Raw genomic sequence first — 20,441 nt, 5'->3', positions numbered from 1 at the left:
GTCAGAGCTTGTGCCAGAGGACGACCTGGCTGTCGCTGTTAGAGCCTCCGCACTATCTGGAGCTTTCCACCTGCTGAAGTTAGACACCCTAAGTCTCAAACTTCTTAAATCCTCTCGTGGAGCTTTTCGGGAAATGTTTGACGTCACCAAAACACTATTATCATCTTTATTTCCGTAGACTCACCGTTTCATCTCATCCTTGCACAGCTGACTGAAACACAGCGTTTCTCGTACTAGGTCTTATTTATACCCCCGAAAAGGCTTTGTGTGCTTTTTGCAAAGTATGCATACAGTCGGTTTAATTCAGTTCATGGGGTTTTATGTTCCCTCGGTCCATTGTGGGATTATGCCGTCAGATTTGCCGCATGTCAAATCCCGCTCCTTTGAAGGTTTTTGGGATTGTGTGTGTTTTCAGAACACCGGGCTCAGCTTTAGCTTTCACCTGAAACATGGTGCATTGCATTTCACAGCTCCGTCGTCAAAATATCGATTCGTTGTGAAATTGATTGGAGATCGACTGTTTTCACTCATCTTTGTTGCTGCCGTGCCTGCCCTGTTTACATCAGCCATTATGCACCTACACAATGCAAACCTCAATGGGTGTGAGGTCAGTCCGTGCTGCGTTTTCCAACCTCTCATTGTGAGCAGCAGAACTACACAAGGGCAATCAAGACGCTGACGTGCACTGTGAGCCAGCGGATCGATACGCAGACAACAAAGATAAATGGATAGAGAATTGTGCAATATCTGTCATGTATCTTTATTTTGTAATGCGTAATGGGAGGGACAAATTGTTTACAGGGGATTGAGTGTGTAGTATGTGGGCGTGATAATAAGATGTTGTTTGCAGGGTAGCAAACACAGCAGCTATTATGTGTTGTACAACAGGCTGGCGTTTATTATGTCCTTTTTAAATGGGACACTGCAATTATTTCTAATGAATTCTTATTTCAATTGATTGCTTGGAATTGACTTCTGGGTTGGTTTTGGCTCTTAACTCTTACTTTACTAGAAAATAATGTTTTCTAGCTCACGTTCCTCTTACCTAAATGTTGGATGACTCTCTCCTGCTGCAGAGGGAAGTGGGGCTTGTGGTTGCTGCAGGCTCGTGCGGTGGAATAAGGCCCCGAGGTGAAGTAAAACCAGCCCCGTGTCAGTAGATAATCCACATTTCTATTAGCCTACTTAGCACTTTTCTAATAGGGCTCACCGTCTAGCCCAGGAGATGAGTGGAACATCTTGTGTTCATTATCACCAAGTCATGGCAGACGTATAATTTTCAAATGCCAATACCACAGTTTATCTCAGGTAATTCATATCCTAGGACTCTGCCTCTGAACAGGGTTGTTTTGGGTTATGAGGGGATCACGTTTGATTGGGTCTGATCAAAGTCTTATCACAGGCCACAAAAAAGGAGGAGGACAAAAAACAACTTTCATTTGGCTCCTGGTGATTTAGCTTTTATGGTATTTATAGCCACATGCTGCTGCTGTGTAATTGCGATGGGGAATCAGCTAGATTGGTCTTGTGCACTCTGATAACTCCGGAATCCTCCTGATATATCCACAGCACAACGTCAACAGTCTCCAAGTCTATTTGTCTTCCTGTTTGTTTTCCACTCGGGTGAAACAGATGTTCTCGAATCCATTACGTTGTATTTAAGGAAATGCAAGTAATCAGTCACAAAATAATTGGAACAACTGGCACCTGCTAAAACGTTATTGCAGCTTCCTGCGGTGAATTTGCCGGGGAAGCGGTTTTACTCTCTGTAATCATTTCCTATTGCAGTAGTTTTTACGGTGTACTTTATATTTTCTGAAGTATTTCTAGTTTGAACATGGGAGAGAGAATCTGAATAGGCTGCTGGTACTGACGCTTAAAGGTTTTGTCCCCAGAGCTTTGGAAATGACGTCCTAGCTCTACTCCGGTTCCTGTGTGCACCCAGATTCAAGGCTCATTTATCTGCATTGAACAGTTTCCTTTATGCACAGAAGGGCACGCGGCGTAAAGTGGAACCACGTCGACAAGGACAAAAATTGCACGGTCACTAATGGCTCTTTTAAAAAAACAATGAATAACGTCCTTTCAAATGAAGTAGCTCCGTTGTGCCAATAGCACGGAGCACATTTTGATCCGTGGCTCTAAGTCCACAAGGTCTTCATGCAAGGTTGAGAAAGAAAAAAAAAAAAGTTAAATCCTGCACCCGCACCAACCTTCAGCCTTCATAGGTTTTGAATTGAACTCCTTTAGGCTTTATAAAAATTCATGCTGCCAATATAAAAACAACAAGCCAACTCCTAAAAGAAGAATATCCGAGCTTTTCTCAATCTTCTCCGAGCCTCCGCGAGGAAAGAAAGACGATACCCATTCGGGGCTCATTGGAGCAAATCAGAATTGTCAGCACTGTGGGTTTTTACCTTTTTAAACAGGGAAGATGGATAGATAATCACCACATGCCATTCTGGGGGCCAATTACACAGCTTTGTGTGAAATTGGAAAACCTGTTCTCTCAGAGCTCTAATGGATGTTCTGGTCATTAGTTATTTGAGAGTCTTCACTGGCTGTAATCAAACGTGAAACATTGCGTTAAGCGCCCATAAAAGAACAGCTGCCTCTCTAAGTGACCTTCTGTTTAAGAGAACCCAACTGTCAGCCGTTTGGCGTTTTGCGACAATTATTATGTGTGTCGCCATAAAAGCAGCACTTATTTCCCTTCTTTTTGCAGTGGTTGCATCGCATTTTAATGTCTTGCTCTCGGTTGTATTTACTTTTGCAGGTCTGTTAGGTGGCTGTACGCTGTCATATCCTGCACACGAGGCAGATGCATAATCGGACCCATCTGCTGTCTGTTTACCAACCCAGTCTCTTAACTCTGGGCTCAGTTTAAAACCATCAGAGGAGATTACTGCATTTTGGATTTTTCTGCAACTGCAAGAATACTCTTAATATTCCGATGTCTGTGTGTTTCTCTTCAGGGGATCATCTGTCCAGTCCGCAGGGCCCTCCACCTCTGCCACCAGCCCCACCCCCACACAAGCAGCACCCGTCCATCACGTCCCTGAGCCGCGGCTCACTGGCCAATCACAGGAGCCCGAGCCCTCCGCCCACAGGCGGCCTGGCGGCCGACTTGCAGAGCACGGCAGAATGCGTCCAGCTGCAGGACAGCTGGGTCCTGGGCAGCAATGTGGCCCTGGAGAGCAGGTGAGTGACCCGCGATGACCTCCAGCAGGAGAGGGAAATCAGGTCCAGGTGTTTACCATGAGGCAATTTTCACTGAGTCAGAAAACAAATGATGAGCCGAGGCATTTTAGAAGCTTAAAGGACGAGGTGATGTTTAAAATTCTAATTCGATTTCGGTGAAATTATGGTTTTCGTGATTGTTATATGTCAAACTATTTTACAGGGCTTTTCACAATGATATGGAGATGCCAGCCAGTGGGAAAATCCATAATTTAAACCGCAGTAAATAGCAGTAATAACTATTTCTTTTAATAATATTAAATTTAATAGCTTTATTGCCTCTTGCTCTCGGCTTGGTCTGATTAATTCACTGGCAAGTTTGATCTGTTTTTGAAATATTGCATATTGGCCATATTCATAAAACTCAATCTGGCAGGTTTAACAGTGACTGCAGTGGGGTTTATTTTTTTTAACAACCGGTATTTCATTAATATTTGTGTTTCTGTGATTTCCACCTTAACTTGGTTTTCGCTGCAGTTGATAATCTCATGAATATCCTACATCTTCCCCATGGCAAAAGTGAAGCTGCCGACAATTGATGATTTACACATTAAATATTAATAATAATGTTAATCATTCTCAACACCTGATGGTTTTATTAATGTGCTTTAGTGATTCACCTGCAAACATTGATGGGTATTAAAATGATAATTCACAGCAGGACTTACAATATTGAAGTGTCTTTTGTAAGAACTACACTTCATCCTGTTAAATTATCGCTGTCCATGGTTTAATATGGTAACTGCTGAGCTTGATGAATACAGCTGTATTTTTTTTCTGAAGGACTCTTATTTCTGCTTTCTTTATGCACCTACAATTAAGAGCTGCTACTAAATCCCACAGAGCTGCAGGAAAGAACGTGATGAGAGTGAACGGCGGGAATATCAGAGAGCGAGCCAGTTAAAATCAGAGAGGCTATAACTTAACAGGAAACTTGGTATAAGCAGCACTTTGTCTTACATCAACATTTTTGCTGTGCAAGATAACCGTCGCGAGAGCCACTGCCAAGTTTCCACCTCCCTGAAAAAACATCAGTTACATCTTTCTTAATCAGTGAGCTCAAAAAATATATCCTGGCAAATGAAGTGTGGTACGTTGTGCTCTGACTCGGAAACAACCTCGAGTAGATGATTGCGTCCTCGCCCGATATCTCCCTGGCACGGAGAACAACCCTCTCCGAGCCTCAGATCAACGTAAACTTTTGAAATCCGCGGTGAGCAACAACTTCTTGTGATCCGACTGAATCAATCGGGATGTGCGCTGACAGTTCCGCTTTCTCGGGGAAGACGCGGTGATTGAATACTAACCGCGCCGTGACCTTGGGCTGTCATCGACGCATCGACGAAAACAATATGTGCACACCTATCATCAGGTGAGGCATAAATCACTATCCGCACAGTGGACTCTAAATCAAGTGCTTGTCAGTGGGTGGGAGCGGAGACCAGTGGGGCCAAAAGGGAAGGCCGCCAGGTTCACCACATAATTGCACATGTCATGAAAACTACCGGGTTAGCAAATGTAAGCACGAGCTGGAGAGAGAGTGTTTATTAAGCTGCCTTCAGGGGGCGTCCCTGCGCAGCACGTACAGTACACGGACGGGTGTGATGCTCTTTTGAATCCTCACCATGGATATGGATTTTTATCCCTGCTCACATGTGATCACATGTGACATCTGACTGAGAATTAGTCAGTTGAAAAAATTCAAACACAAACCACAGTGTTCTGATGTTCTTCTAATAAATTCCCTCTGCCATGACCTCCTTGAGAACGCAGCACCCACTTGACGTCGTTAGCTACTGATGCACTAATTAACATTAATGAATTATGTGCGTGTGTAACCTCTAATAAAAGTGTTGGTCTTCAAAGCAGCACTGTGCTAATTCGACTCAATACCGACCGGCTTTCATGGAGAATGGCTTTTCATTGTTCCTCCTAAATGAGTGAAGTGCTGCACTGTGTGACTGCGCCTGTAAGGACGGCTCATTAGAACGCGGGTGAGTGGGTGGAGTCTCCGATCCCGCTGTGATCCCACTGTAAAAAGTTAACACGGAAAGTTTGATTTCAGCTCATTTACTCATGTAGCTTTAAAGGATCAAACATGTGCGTCCGAAAAGTGAAAAAAATTAACAACGAGCAGAGTGGAGCATGTACCTCCTACCAAGGTCTTTGGATTTAAGTAGTAGTTACAGGTTTGCAGCTGTAATTGTTTCCTTGGAGTAGAAAAAAAAAAAAGCGGACCACCCTCCAACGAAACACATTTAAATACTTTTGGATCTGCACCAAAATTATGCACAATTTTCCAGTTTTTTCATCAAGATCCATGAATTATTCCCTGGGAAACTTTGTGAAAATGTCAAAAATCTAGAAACAGCATCTTGAGTCTTCCTGCAGTGGCCACAGGTTCGATTCTGATCCAGCCCTTTGCTATGGCTCTCTAGCCCCATATCACCCTGTCTGTAAAGGAGAGAAGGAAAACACAATGTTTCAGTGGTAGAGGAAGAGAAATAACATTTTCAAGGATCAACCAATTCCTCCTGAGCTGTGCCAATTTTGAATGGGATCTTTCTCGGCCTGAGTTCCATTATTCCACCAAGTTCAATGTGTTTAGTAGTTTTGTGTATCATCCTGCTCACAAACACACAAACCAATGGACGGGGGTGTAAACACATATCAGTCAATATTCTATAAATGCAAACACAGTATATAAACGTAATTTCTGAAGATTTACTTGTGATCGCTAAATGACACAAACACAAACTAAAGCAGGTCGATGAGGGTGGTGAGAGGTTCTGATCCCAGACTGAGGATCAGCAGTTATCCCCTCTGCCTGTTTCTGTCTCCGTGAGAGAAACAGATTTTATACTCGAGATTAATCTATGAGATGATTCCACTTCTGCCTCGTGCTAGCTAACACCACTCCACTCAAAGGGCTCAGGGATGAAGCTGTGCTGTCCCTTTGCTGTTTAGAAAGAAGATGACATGTAGATCTTTAAAGTGTTTGGAATAATTTTTTTAAATAAACTCCCTCAGGGTTTCCCGGATGAACCTCTTGACTCCACTCCAATAGCATTCCGTGATTTATTCAATTAGCAGCATCCTGTTCAGTTTCATTATGAAAATGAATTGCTGTATCTCCGAGGAGGCCACTGCACATACGTGGTAATTATGCCTGAGCAGCACTTAATCCTTTTCTTTAAAATCGACCATATCAGCATGTGTGAAATCTGTGTTTCTGACGCCTTGGCAGCCGGAGCTATAAGTTCCCTGAGTGCTCGGCTGGATGAGATACAGGTAGGTGTCTGCTCTTCCATATGTATGTGCTTTCAAGCCCACTTCAGCAGTTTTCTCTCCCTCACTTGGAAACCAGAGAGGTTCAGCGAGACATTTTTTCGAATGAGGCTTTTTGAAGGCCTGCCCAGCCGCACGGAGCAGTTATAAACGTGCTGTCAATCCTCATTGGAGTCGTGTGTCAAGGGAGTCCTCTGGTGAAATGAAATTATGCCTCCGCTCCAGAGTCATCATGTGGTGCGGCGTCCCACAGACAGCCGCGTTTCCTGATGGAAAAAGAATGTGTTGGAATTGTTCTCACGGGCGAAAAAAAAGAAAAGAATAGCCGAGGTAATCCTGCTGGGATTTGGATTTTTTTGTGTTACGTGTGTGTGCGCGGGTGCGTGGAGTTGTTTTGTGGGTCGCACGTGTACAAACCGTGAGTCAGACAGTCATGCTTCACATCAGAGGAGGGGAATTGAACTTCTCTCTTTGTGCGCCAGCCACAGTGTCAGGTTCGCACCAGGACTGATTAGTCATGTGGAAGCTAGCAGCCAACTAGCCATCTGGAAGAGGAAGAAGCAGTGATGCAGTGATAGCTGGTTACCTGCCAAAGAGGATGGCGGTGTAGACAAAGTGGTAATCCTCAAGATATATATATATATATATTTTATTTTTTTCTCCTCTTTCTCATGTGTTTTCCTTTTTGTTTATTTTGCCAACATCTCCGGAGCCAAGCACACATTTCAGTGACTATTCCACAGTCCTGCAATATCTCTCCTCTTATTTTTAGGGCACTGTGTAAACTGTTGCCTGCTGCTGGCAACGCAGAGTGCATCTGCTCCAGATGAGTTTTGGCAGCGGCTGTAAAAGCTTTCACGAACAGAGGCTACACAGACAGTGAAGAGCAATCTAAATAGTTCAGTTCATATAAAAAATACATTACACGTTACAAATTTAACCTGCAGCGGCTTAAATACACATTTTTTTCCCCTGTGGTGGAAACATGTCTGCACCATTATTGTCCTTTAAGATGAATCCACAGAGAATGTGACTCAGGCCGTTTTGTTTGGACTCCATCTCTAAAGTGCACAGAGCGGCCGAGCTCCTCTCCCTCATCAAATTTGTTGGATTTGATCAATTCCGTGTGCAAACAATCTGAGCACTCGGAGGGAGTTGCTCAAGATGGCACCAAGCTCTTCACGGCGCCGCTGAAACACGACCACACGGGCGTGGATGTACCAGAATAGCACGTGTTGGCCGACCCCCTGTGGAGCGGGCAGGTGGCGACCTGGTGGCGGAGGCTGGTGTGAAACCGAGACGCAGCGGTGCCTCACCACACATCTGCAGCCCCTTTTTTATTTTTAGTTGTTTCTGCGAGCGTGGATTAAAGCGGCCGGATTATTCCCGACTCTCACCTTGCGACGCTAACTCTCTCACAGCAGCTAATGGGCAGATAACTCGCTCCGAGGGCTTTGATTTGCATTGTTTCTGCTGTTGCTCTCTCGGCCCTCCAGCCGGAGCTTAGCGAGAGACAAACCCTCCCACTCGGTGTTTAGTCCTTTGTCCTCTGTGAGGATGTTTTCAAATGTCACCCCGATGACAAGCGCTGCTGTGAGAGCAGAGCAGAGGAGAGGAGACCGGGCTGGCTGCTGCTGCTTTTGTGTTTGCGGTCTTCTCAATGGGACAAGGCAGCGGTGCACACAAACACAACCCGCGTTCACATTGACACACACAAGCCACTCATTCTCTCTCTCTCTCTCTCTCTCTCTCTCTCTCTCTCTCTCTCTCTCTCTCTCTCTCTCTCTCTCTCTCTCTCTCTCTCTTCTCCCTCTCTCACTCCCAGTGTACCACGTCCCTATCACCGGGGCAGCCTGGATTAGCATAGTAATGTGGCGTGTTGCATCACACTTGCTGTAATCAATTACGGCCGCTCAAGCCGTGTGTGGAGCTGCAGACGTTTACACCGCTCCGTTGTTTTGTTAATCATGTCCGACAGCATTTCATCTTTAGACTCCTTCATTCTCCTCTTTAGAAAAAACATGGAAAACATCAGCAGCCGGAATTACTTTAAACACAGAGTGCAGTAAACGTCCAGTGTCGGGAGTTTGTCTGGCAAACCGCCGGTGCACACGGATTCTGACTTTCACTTTCACTCTGCAGTAGTGGAAAGCAAACTGGATATAAATGGCTGTGATAAAGGTGAAGTTGAAACCAGCCTCAAGGGGCCATATGGTTACTGGGAATCACAAATTCCACTCAAGCACTTTATCTCTACCTTCGCCAAGGATTTAAAAATGTCTTTGGTGTTTGTGAGCTTGCAGAAACAACTGAACCCATTTTTTTGGACTGATGGGACAAATATCCCAAGTAAGAGCCCATTCAGTTTGGGGCGGACATATTTAAAATGACAGAATAGGGCGTTAGCATTAAGGGAGGTTTGTCCTCTCGGAAACACCTTCTAGTTTGAAATATTTGCTACCTCTACTTTTGTTTATTTGTTTCTTTTCAGCAAGATTATGCGATAACAAATTTGACAGATTAACACGTAACATTGTGGAAGGATCAGGTAAGAATCTATGAAATTTAGGGTGAAGATCTGCATCAGGATGTGGATCCAGGATAATGAGATTTGCTGCTTTTGGAAGTTTTCTCTAATTTCTCAGGGAATAATGCCTGCATTAAAATATCGAGCATATTTAGGTGACTGATAGTTTGTTTTCTGTAGCTTGTTTGAATCTCTGTGACTTTTGGGCCTTTACAGAGATAAGCACTCTTCTATTCTATTCTTTCTTTGAGCAAATCCGCATTCGGGCAAATCCAGGGCATCTTTCCCCCCCATTTAAAACATGGTGAGATAGCGATTTGACTTCCTGTGTTGTGTAGCTCTGCAGCTCCACTACAGATGAGTCATTGATGTTTTTTAGTTCAGGTGTCTCTGACTTGGGAACATCATGTACTTACATCGTGGAGAAATAAGAGCACAGGTAGATTTTTTTCATTTACAAGCCAAACTGTTTCCAGCAAATCCTCAAACAACTTGCAACAGCTATTCACCCTCCCCCCAAATTGAGTGCATACCCCTGCTAAAACACACACACACTCACACACACACACACATACTGACACACACACACACACACACACTCACACGTCCTCGTCGCTTCTTGTCCACCTCATCAGATTGCGTCCACTTACACTTAACTCCCCAGATAGCGGTGTCTATTTGCCTGAGTCTGACTTCACGTCTGCCTCCTCCTACGTCTTCCCAGTTTTTGACCTCAATTCATATCCGACTGCACATTACAGAGGCTGCCGCAGCTAGAGTACAGATTGTTCCAGATTAAAGAATCCCAGTTTTTTTCTTCTTCGGGGGTTGCAGCCCGCCCGCAGCATTGTCATTCCAGCGGTGCCACGGCCGTAACCTTTTAAATGGAATGGCAGTCTGTCCGTGGCAGCGTGTGTCAATCGGGCCATCGAGGAGCCAGACAATCCAAATTTGACATTTGTTCTTTTTTAGCCGAGAATTGATCAGAGGAGGATTTCGCTCTGAGATAAATCCTCACAGGAGAGATGTGGGGGAGCAGCTGAAATACCAGAGAGCAGGACTGAAATCCTTCTTCTGACGTGTCCCCTCTTTGACATCCCTTTAAATCTGTATTAAACCAACATGTGATTAACTTCACTTTGACATATTCAGTCCAAAATAAAAAGAGTGTCGTCGTCGTTCGAATCCGTTTGAAGTGTGGCTCGCCCAAAAGCTCGTTGACCCACCGTGACCATCCTGTAAACACGGATTCTCAATCCTTAATGCTCGGCTTCAGATTGTGCACTTATTACACTAATGAGCTCTTCTCAAGCTCTTTTACTGCAGATTTACCGGCAGGATTAAAACAAGAAAAAAAGGAAAAACCTTGACAAAACTCACACCGAGACTTTTCAGAGATGCAACGCAAATAATTGATGAGCAAACACCGACTTATCAGTTTATCGGTGTATTTAAATTAGCTGTTACCAAGGCAACTCATGTACTCCTGGTATATCTATAGAACATGAAGCGCGACTTGTGTGGAACGTGTAAGGTTGTTGTTTGTGTTGTTTTTGTTACGGAAATTAGAGGAGGCTGGAAAACTGGGAAGAAACATGCCTCCTCTGTTCCTTCCTCTCCAAACAATAACATAAATATAATGATCCAACCCACATTTGTTTTGGTAAACTGACGTTTAGATATATTTTTTTGCTCTTCTTCAAGGAATTTGTTATTTGCTGCTTTGGTAATTTAAACTCTGATTGCGTCTTTTCTTCTCTTTTCTTTTCACTGACCTGACCTCACACAGAGTTTCCAAAGAACTTTTAACTTTTATTCTGGTAGCTGCTGATCACTGGGGCGAAAGTGTCTGGACAAGGAAGTGAATTTTTATCCCTCGCTACTTTATTTACCCGGTGTTGAAGTGCTCTTGAGTAAGGCACTTAACCTCCCCCGGCCGAGAAGTAATAACAGGGTCGTTTCTTTTCAGGTAAAAAAAACAAAACACCACAGCGATGATGAAGTCAGATTTATTTATGTAGCACATTGAGAGCAACGGGGGTTTGAGCCAAAGTGCTCCACAATCAAGGGAAAGGAACAGAACGCTCAAACGATAAGAAGTAAAGAAGAAGACTTAAATCCAGCCGAGAGACAAATGCAGTAAAAGAGAAGAAATAGATAAATAAAATAAAAATGATGACAGATGTGAACAGAATCATGCGACAATATCAGGCTGAAGAAAAGGTGGTAAAGAAAAGGCAACTGAATAATGGAAGTTTTGTGATATGAAGTTTTACTCAAATTTGCTATTCGAACATTTAATTACTCTCTCGTCCTGTTTACTTTCTGTCCTTCACCGAATCCATCAAAATACAAAATAAATGCCAAAATAAAAAACTAAATTACCCATCATGCTTTATAGTTCAATCATTTGCTCAACTCAACGCAGAATTTGAAAGTTTAATTGAGATTTATTCATTATCTAAGAAAATAAAATAGTTATGCACTCCAAAAAGGCTACATAACTGGTAATAAATAATAAATTCATTTTTTTCTTTTCTCTAATTTCCTTGAGCGGTTAAACTCCACAGTCCTAGACAGTAAGACGCATTTGCGATGCCTGGTCAATCTGTCCAATTTCCCTGGTTGTCCCCATAAGCCTGGAGGCATTTGGGTATTAATCTATAAGTAGTGGCAAGAGTGGCAACAAGGCTTAATTCATTTACTTAAGAGCTTTTCACGTGGGGTTTAAAAGTTAATAGGACGATCACTCCGTAGTGCATTTGATTAAACCCTCTTAATTACCCCAGGTATAATGGGCTATTAGCAAAGGCCCAGTTGTAAAAGGGCAAGTGGGAGATGATTGTTTTTATGAGGTACTTTTTGTTAACCTCCTGCAATGTCAGGATTAGACTGGATATTGGAATATAACCCAGTGCCTCCTGCAGTCTGAATCCCATGGGAGTTACACTGTGGAAGTACTGTATTGTTTTATTCTGTATTAAAGCAAGTCATTCAATGTTTCCCAAATCTTAACCAAGAGTCTAACTACATGTGGATATTGTAGGTTATATAAGGTTATTTTTAATTTAATAATGTGTCCTTGTTACTTGAATAGAAAACATTTCCATCAATTTGCACGTTTTGTTGCCCTTGTATAAAAACGTGATTTCTTGGAGTTGCGGTTTTTTCATGAATCAGACTTTTAAGATTCTGTTTTAAAACAACCAATAATTTATTTAACCATTTTAATTCAAATTCAAAAGACTTTATTCGTCAGCCAAGGGGCAATTCAAGACGAGAGAGCAAACAGAAGTGCACAGTCAATAAACATAAACACAATATTAACACATCTAGAAATGTGGAAATTAAAAAAAAATGAAAATAAATGTCTTCCTTTATAATTTATCTCCTCTTAATTCTTTTCCCCCGTCCTTTGCAGGCACTTTCTTTTTAAGACGGGACCGGGAACGACGCCTTTCTTCGGCGCGGCCGCCCCCGGCTACACCATGGCCACCGGGGCCGTCTACTCCACGCCGGCGCGCCCGCTGCCCAGGAACAGCCTGTCCCGAGGGGCCTTCAAGTTCAAGAAGTCGCCCAAACACTGCTCCTGGAAGTGCACCGCCATGATCGCTGTGGGCGTAGCTGTGGCGCTGTCGATCATCCTCTGCTACTGCATAGGTGAGACCGTGTTCACGACCGGATCAGGCTCCGACGTGTCATAGGTTTAGATTCTGGTTGCATCGTGTGCACGAGGACAGTTTTCACTAGACAAACCCAGATTACAAGATCACAGGGAAACTGTGCACGAGAGATTATGGAACGGTGTTATCATATTAATGAGACTTGTTAGCGCGGCGCGGTGGTGCAGTGATTAGCTCCGTCGCCTCAGAGCAGGAAGGTTCTTGTTTCGACTCCCGGGTTTGGTCTGGGTCTGTCTGTGAGGAGCTCACATAGATCTACATAGTCAGGGTGAGCCCCCCCTCTCAGCCAGTGTCAGCTTGGATTGGTTATCTCCCAACCAAACATTTTGAAAAACCCTTTTCTCTACTAGTTTCTCAATAAGTTGAATTATTAAAATATATATTTAGAGTCTGCAAGCAAATATCGTTAACCCCCCTGTCGGAGCCTATTCAGGTGGAGGCTGAGCTGAATCCACCGGCAGCGAAACTGAAAGTTGACGAGCAGAGGGAGAGGTGGGAAATCTTTCCAGTTTAAATAGGCCACAAACTGGGAGGGTGTGTATGACAGAGGATTGTGCAGTTACAAATTGGAGCAGTGCAGCTCAAGTTGACTTTTTAAACTAGTTTGCACGCGTCCATTCATATTTAAAAAAATTTATTTAACATTGTTTTGTCATGTGATGCAGTGGAGTCTTTCACACCATGTCGCAGTTTAGCAACATTCATAAACACACAAGATCTTATTGATCTTATGTGTTCTGCACATTGTTCTGAGGAATTCTGCACAATTCTTTCTTTTCCTTTCACACATTCTTGTGTAGAATCTGCAGAAATATGCCGGCATCATAAACTAACAATGGCGACTCCCAATCTGTGAATCCCACAAGGTTCCTCTGATGAAAAGAATCCAAAGTGTTGTTTTTCTTTACACAAGTTTTTACAAAGTTTTGAGTATTTTGTTGTTGACATTTCTTCAACAAATGAAAAACAGCAATTACTCTCGACATGAAAACATTTATTTCCTGCTGCAGGACCTTGGGTTTGTTTGTTTTGTGAGTTTTCGGTGTCCTCGCATTGTTCCGGTGAGTTTGAGTGAAGACAGCGAGCGCAGCTTCTCTGAGAATGAAGATGATCTGCCAGCTGCAGTAGGCCTGGGCGATTCACCGTATGGAAAATTGAAAATGAATGAAAAAATGCTTTTATAACCTCTCATCGAGTTAATCTTGCTCATTAATTCTGTAAAGACTTTCCCCAATTGCATGAATTCTCACTCTGGCTCCTTTCAGAGCTGATCTGCGCTCAGTTTACACGTTAACAATAAACACCAACAATAATCAGAGGTTATGAGGATCTGAACAGTTCTGGGAGTTTACTTTGTGCTTGTTTGATTCGCTCAGAGTTTATGAGACACTTTTTAAAAACAGTTCAGCTTCTGCACAAGACTCGAGACACACAGCCATCAGGACATCAGGGTTAAAGCAACCTGACCTCATCGCACACCATCGATTAATAACTAATTAAATGCGATGGTAAGTTGTATGAAGACACACACACACACACACACACAAACACACACACTCCTGCATACAGAAGTTCAGATTGGTGTTTTGACTTCAGTTTATGAATTCAGCAGGTTTTCATAAAGATCAGTTCTACTTATGAGCGGTTGGAAAAACAGCAGAGGATCAGAGTCTCTTGTTGTTCGGCCCTTTCCAATGATAGTGAGGATGGGGGGGGGGTGGACACGAGGATATTGACCTGTGTGCTGAAGTGTGGAAGTCGCACTGACGCAGCAGCGACGCAGCAGAACGCTCACAGAGGAGAGAACAGAGAACAAAGAGCTGGAGTCAGAGTTTCATTGTCATCAAAACGCTTCGGCCTGTTTTCCCACCGGAGGATTTGGCAGCGGCTCAAATCCCGAGACGTTTTTCTTTTTTTGGAAGTTCTTGGACACGAGTTACGCCACAAACTGAAAAAGTCCACATCTCCCATGGTGCACGGCGGAGCGTGTACAATTTGATACAGCTGCGATATGTTATATGGTGATTTTCATAGTTCTTGCATAAAGCTTGCCCCAGTTGTTGCTACTCAGATATGATTTATTATTGGCAAGGTCCAAAAATACTTTCCTTTCTTGGACCGTGTGTGAATTGAAGCATGTGCAGGTTGTGTTTTAGTCCCACGTTGAACAACCACACCCCCCCCCCCCCCCCCCCCTCCCAAAAAAAAAACGAGATGTTGCCTGTACAATAATATCTTACATATTCGTTTTACTCTGAGAGTTAGTTTTCATTTGGATGGCTTTAAGGAAGGTGGAATCTAAGATGCTGAATTATTCCTGTTTCTTTCTGAGGAAACATCTGGTTTACATCCCATCATACTAATTTGATTTTACAATATGTTCAAGATATCGCGATAATATCACGACCGTGAATTCCTTCGCCCGCGATAATCATACGCTACAAATCTGATATCCTGTAAGCTAACTCTTCATCACATGTTTTACTTTTATTTCTTGCTTTCTATCTTTCTTACACTGCTCCCCCCCCCCCCTCCCCTCAGGACTCCACATCTGGACCTTTTAAGTACACGTTGAACTTATCATTTTTGAAAGGCCACACTCCTGCTGCTCCTTTTTACCTTCAGCCGTTACTTCTCCTGTTCACATGAGAAGGTCCAGTTTCAGGTCGTGTCTGGACGGAGGTCAGGAGGTCAACATCTCGGCTGTTAATCACTCACTTTCACCAGATGTTCCCGTTCACACTGACTTCCATCTGGATTCTCTGGAGGCTCTTAAATTTCCCTGAGATTCCGTCCCTTGCACGAGACAAGATCCTGAGGAATGAAACGTGTAATTTAATTGCTGTGAATGATCTGCACACACACACACACACACACACACACACACACACACACACACAGGATGAGCAGTAAACAGTGACGCCTGATATTTGCTGTTGTGTCTCGACGTGTTGATGCTGTGGAGGCCGTCGCTCAAACTACATGAGAACCAGTCGTTTTTCTTTGAGTTTTTAAAGGAGAGAAAACACGACTCCATTATCCGCGGTGACGTTAGACAATCTTTAGACTTGTCATTCAGCCGAATGGAACAAATGATAGACAAGCTGCCTGGAGTGACTGCAGCCAGCGGAGCTCTTAATCTGGAAGAAGTTTGATCTCTGCCAAGAGTATTTCTATATTTCTATTTCACTGCCTCTCACCCCCCCTTTTTTTTTTGTTTGTGGAGAAATTGCAGATGTCCTGATATGATTCAGCGGCGTCTGTCTGACTAAGCTTTCAGTTGGATCTATGCAGACATGGCCCCGGTGCAGCCCCCGACATGACATCCCTGTCTGTCTCCCTTTGACGGGGGGGCCTGTGCATCACTCCCACACTTCTGATCGCGGCTTTTTTTTGCAAAGCGACAGTCAATTCGCGTCCCCGGGGGGGGGGGGGGGGGGGGGTTGTGTTAAAACAGGGGGAGTTTTAAAATGGCCAGCACAGATGGAGACGTCAAAAAAAAAAAAATGGAACACAAGTCGAGGAGCTGAGCCCTCGTAAGAGAAAAGGAAAACAGCCCCCGGAACACTTGATCTTTAAAGAAGAACTCGGTCCACGAAGCCTTTGTTGTACTTGAACCAAAACTTGCTCATTCTGTCAAACAGGAAACACTTGTATCTCGGTCATCCCACCCCCCCACCCCCCACCCCACATCCCCCTGTCCTCCGGGGCATTATTTCCTACGAGAGAGATTTCGCGCATTTTTTTTTACAGCATGTGTCAAAGCTGACTTCGTGCTAACCTTTAGAATCTTGACCACAGCAATAAACCCGTTACAGATTCATCTCTCCTTATGCCCTCCCTTGTCATCCAGGCCCTTAATCTTTACACTGTGGCTTCCTCCCCGAGCGGACATATAAGTATTCATCCAGCTTGGAGGCAGCAGGGAATGTGACACAGTTGTATAAGGAGAAATACGGCGTTGTCGGGAAGATCCTATAACCCCCGTGTTTTATTGGCGAATGGAGAGGGGGAGCGCTCTCTTGGAGGAGAGGTCATAAATGCGGCGTATCAATATCAATATTCACGTTTTCCCTTTTATTGACTTAACTGTTTTTGTTACTTTGTTGTTGTTCATGATGTGGAGTCGTAAAATAAATTAGTACAGATGTGCCGCATGTGTTTTTATAACTTAACTGCTCCTCTGCGTCTGGGAATCAGATGCTATTTTTACGTTTGTCTTCTCTGCTCGTGGCAGATACAGTGAGAACGAGCAGGGACGCTCCTTTTGTTCAGCTGTTGTCATTCACACTTCTCTCAGATTGGATTCATTTACAGCATTTTCATCCCGACACACACACACACACTCAACGACCTGTTTAATTTGAGACCTTGCTGATGTTTGGGATTTGTGTGTTTTTGGTTTGATTCCAGAGTGTGTGTGTGTGTGGGTACTCGCACTTTTGGCGAGTGTGTGTCTGTATGTGTGAGTGTGTTTAACAGATGCAGCCCTCTGCCACTTGCCTCAGGTGTCTCTGAGTGTTTCCACCACTTCCTCTCACTTTCATCCGCCGCCAATTCACCTGCCAGGTGCAGGGACTCAACCGACTACAATGCAAACACACACTGTAAGACTGTTCTACTGTCAGCGAGCACAATCCCATTAGTGCAAAGGAAAAGAAAAATAGAAACACACCTGTACTGAAGAGATAGTTTTAGAAATTCTCTCACGTTATTTGTTCTGTACACGATAATACCTTGTGATTTATTTTTTATTTCAACATATTTAAAGAAAAGCAGAACCGTCACGGAGCTGGAACCCGTCTCACGACAACAGCAGCTGTTCTATTCAAATGAGGAGAACCTGCTGAGGTGAAGCGTTTTCCAGCTCCACTGATTGGAAAGATTTCAGCGCTCGCTCAGATATAACGAGCCAATCAGGACAGAGTCCAGCTACCAGGCTCTGATTGGAAGCAGAAACAGATTGTGGGATTTTTTTTTTAGAACTTGAAGTTGAAAAAGGCAGAAACAAATTTAAAAGTGGACAAATGTCCTCAGTGTGGACACGTTTGATCAAAATGTTTGTAGGAGACAATAGACTTTCATTGTCTGACATTTGTTTTTTGAGTATCACACAAATACAATAACTAGAGTGCGACTGACATCCTGCCGATATTAACCTATATAAAAACTTTTATTTAACAGAATAAACAACTTTATCTTCTATTTTCTAAATTCCCATTGTTTATATTTGCTCAACTTTTGTTTTCTTTATATTTAAACTTATTTATAATAAAGCTTCTGGATAAAATGTTAAATAAAAGCCTCAATTACATTTATTTGTCATACACTTCAGTCTATACACCGACACCATGAATTATTGTTATTATTTTTTCAGACATTTTTTACTCAGCCCCAAAAAGTCCAAGTTAGGCTCTTATACACTTTTTTAAATATTATATGCTTCTTAAAAAAAGGTGAAGCATGAATTATTTTGCTTCACGTGTTGAAAAGTGATGAATTAATAATCAGACAAAGAGGAAAAAACTCTTTTGCTGTATTCGTGTGTTTTCCATTGGAAACAGATGAAGTCTCTGGCTTGTTGATCAAAGTGCTTGTTTCTCGTGAAGTTGTTGACACGGTGAACTGAGTTCCCGGTAGTTCCCAGAGAACAGGGGATGATACAGACGGCTCCACTCAATGGTGGTGCTCTGTGTTGTGTGTGTGTGTGGGGGGGGGGAACAAACTGCTTCTGCTACTCAACTCAAATCTAGTAGAAATCCCAAAGAGACAGGGAGTTTTTCTTTTCTTTCAATTACACCACCGCCGGCAGAACCGAGCCGTGTCCTGGTCAATCCTGGAGTATTATTTTTTTTTTTTTTTCCCGAGACGCTGTCCCACACAGCGGGAACGTTTTAGTCACGCTCCGAACTCGGCAGCTTATTTCCCCCGAGTGCCCCCTGGGAAGTTTTCTGGAGAGATGTGCAAACCAGGTTCCAGCTTAAAAAACAATGTTTATCCCAAAATCATTGTGAGGCCGCGGCGCCACGAGTTGTTGTTGGCACACTCCCACTCCAGATGGGGCCACCTCTCCAACCGGTAAGTGGACTAATTATCCTCGGGCGACGATGCCCATCAGAATAGTGTCATCAGCATATTTGAGCAGGAAACGCTTTTTTATGCCCGTCTCTATTTTTAACACCTTTTAGTCGCTGCTCTGAATTTGTTTCTCTCCCGTTTCTACTGGAGCACAATTAGCAGCGTGTTCTCCAGGTAGCAACACGACCATGAATGGCGTGAACAAGATCGGGGGAATTTGCCCTGTGAGAGCAAGCTGGGATAGTCTGGAGCAGATGTGTGAAAGCTCCTGTTCACTAAACACCAGGTAGATGTCAGAGCTCAGACCAGCGATGATGTGAACCTCCCAGTCTCCCTGTCGGTTTTCCACAGGGCACGTTTTGGACATTTTGTGATTTGAGGGCCAGCTCTTCCCGGCGAGAACAGCTCATGGTGCATAAATATTAATTGAACCAGCCAATGCTGCAGGAATAACTTATGCTAATTCGAAGAAATGGAGGGCTATTCACCTCAGAGCAATTTGTTGATGAGATAAGTGGGGATCGGGCCCCCGGTGGACTAAAGCACAGTGAAGTGGGGACGGCTCTCTGTGGCACTGTGGCGTGTCGGGTGCACCAGAGCCCACTGCCACACACTATTAGCTCTCCACTCTGCAGACCTGGGAAGCTGATGATACAGGGGAGTGCATTAAGCTGTGGGGAGCCTCTGCATTCATCATGTGGAATTAACCAGAGTCTTCAACAAGGAATCAAACCGGTGTAGGCGTTGTTTTTTTGAGACAAGGACACTTGTGTCAAGTCATTTATTTGATGCACCCAAACCCAAACCCTGTTTTTGAGCCTAAATGTGCCTAAATTAAGTTTTTATTTTTAGTCGAGGGATCAGCAAACGGCCCGGGGGGAGAGAAATGCCTGTGAGTCGATCAGTCAACTCCTCTCAAACTGAATTATCTACTACTTCTGCTAAAAAGATGAACATGTAGGAGATGCAAACATACACACACACACACAGCACACACACACACACACACACACACACACACACACACACACACACACAAATACATTCATAGAGATAGCTCGGCAAAGAAAACTATAATTTTCATCAGAAGCAACAAAACATCTTTATTAAAAAAAGGACTTGGAAACATGGAATGACAGACTGTTGCTGATGCATTTATGTATTTATATATAAATATATTAACATATATATATACACGTCTCCTTTATTAAAGCTTAGTGTCAGCTTTGACACAGACGTCTCTCTCAACATTTAGAAGAGCTTCATTCACTGAATACGAGTATAATACTATATACGTTTCTTATCAAGTAAAAGGATTAAGTTACCTTTTATCCCTTAAGTAACACTTACCCTGCTTTGATGTCAGGCTGTCAGCCATTTTGAGTATGTGTCACTTTTTTTTTGTTTTCCTCTTTGGCGCCTCAGCTCTGGCGCTCGGCTCCATCAGGTTTTTAAATGTCTCTCCGACTCAGTACACATTTGTCTAACATGTCTAACCCTCCATGTTGGTTCTGATGCCGTCTATAAGTCTAAGAGACGGACGTATTTATACATCCTGCTGTTTGGAGAAGTTGTTTTTAAAAAAAATGAGTTTTGAAGTTCAACGAGGCCAAGACAACGTAACT

General features: G+C 43.4%; 1 protein-coding gene across 1 annotated transcript in view; it reads left to right on the top strand.

The window, feature by feature from the left end:
- Positions 1–20,441, top strand: part of si:dkey-237h12.3 (teneurin-3) — a 105,783-nt gene that overhangs the window by 47,895 nt on the left and 37,447 nt on the right. The window contains 3 exon segments of the mRNA XM_053428378.1: positions 2,976–3,201; positions 12,477–12,715; positions 17,221–17,345. Coding sequence (XP_053284353.1) covers positions 2,976–3,201; positions 12,477–12,715; positions 17,221–17,345 — 590 coding nt within the window.

This window comes from Pleuronectes platessa, chromosome 8 (genome assembly GCF_947347685.1).
Source record: "Pleuronectes platessa chromosome 8, fPlePla1.1, whole genome shotgun sequence".
In the NCBI taxonomy this organism is placed as follows: Eukaryota; Metazoa; Chordata; class Actinopteri; order Pleuronectiformes; family Pleuronectidae; genus Pleuronectes; species Pleuronectes platessa.
This window is presented reverse-complemented; position numbering and strand designations above follow the sequence as displayed.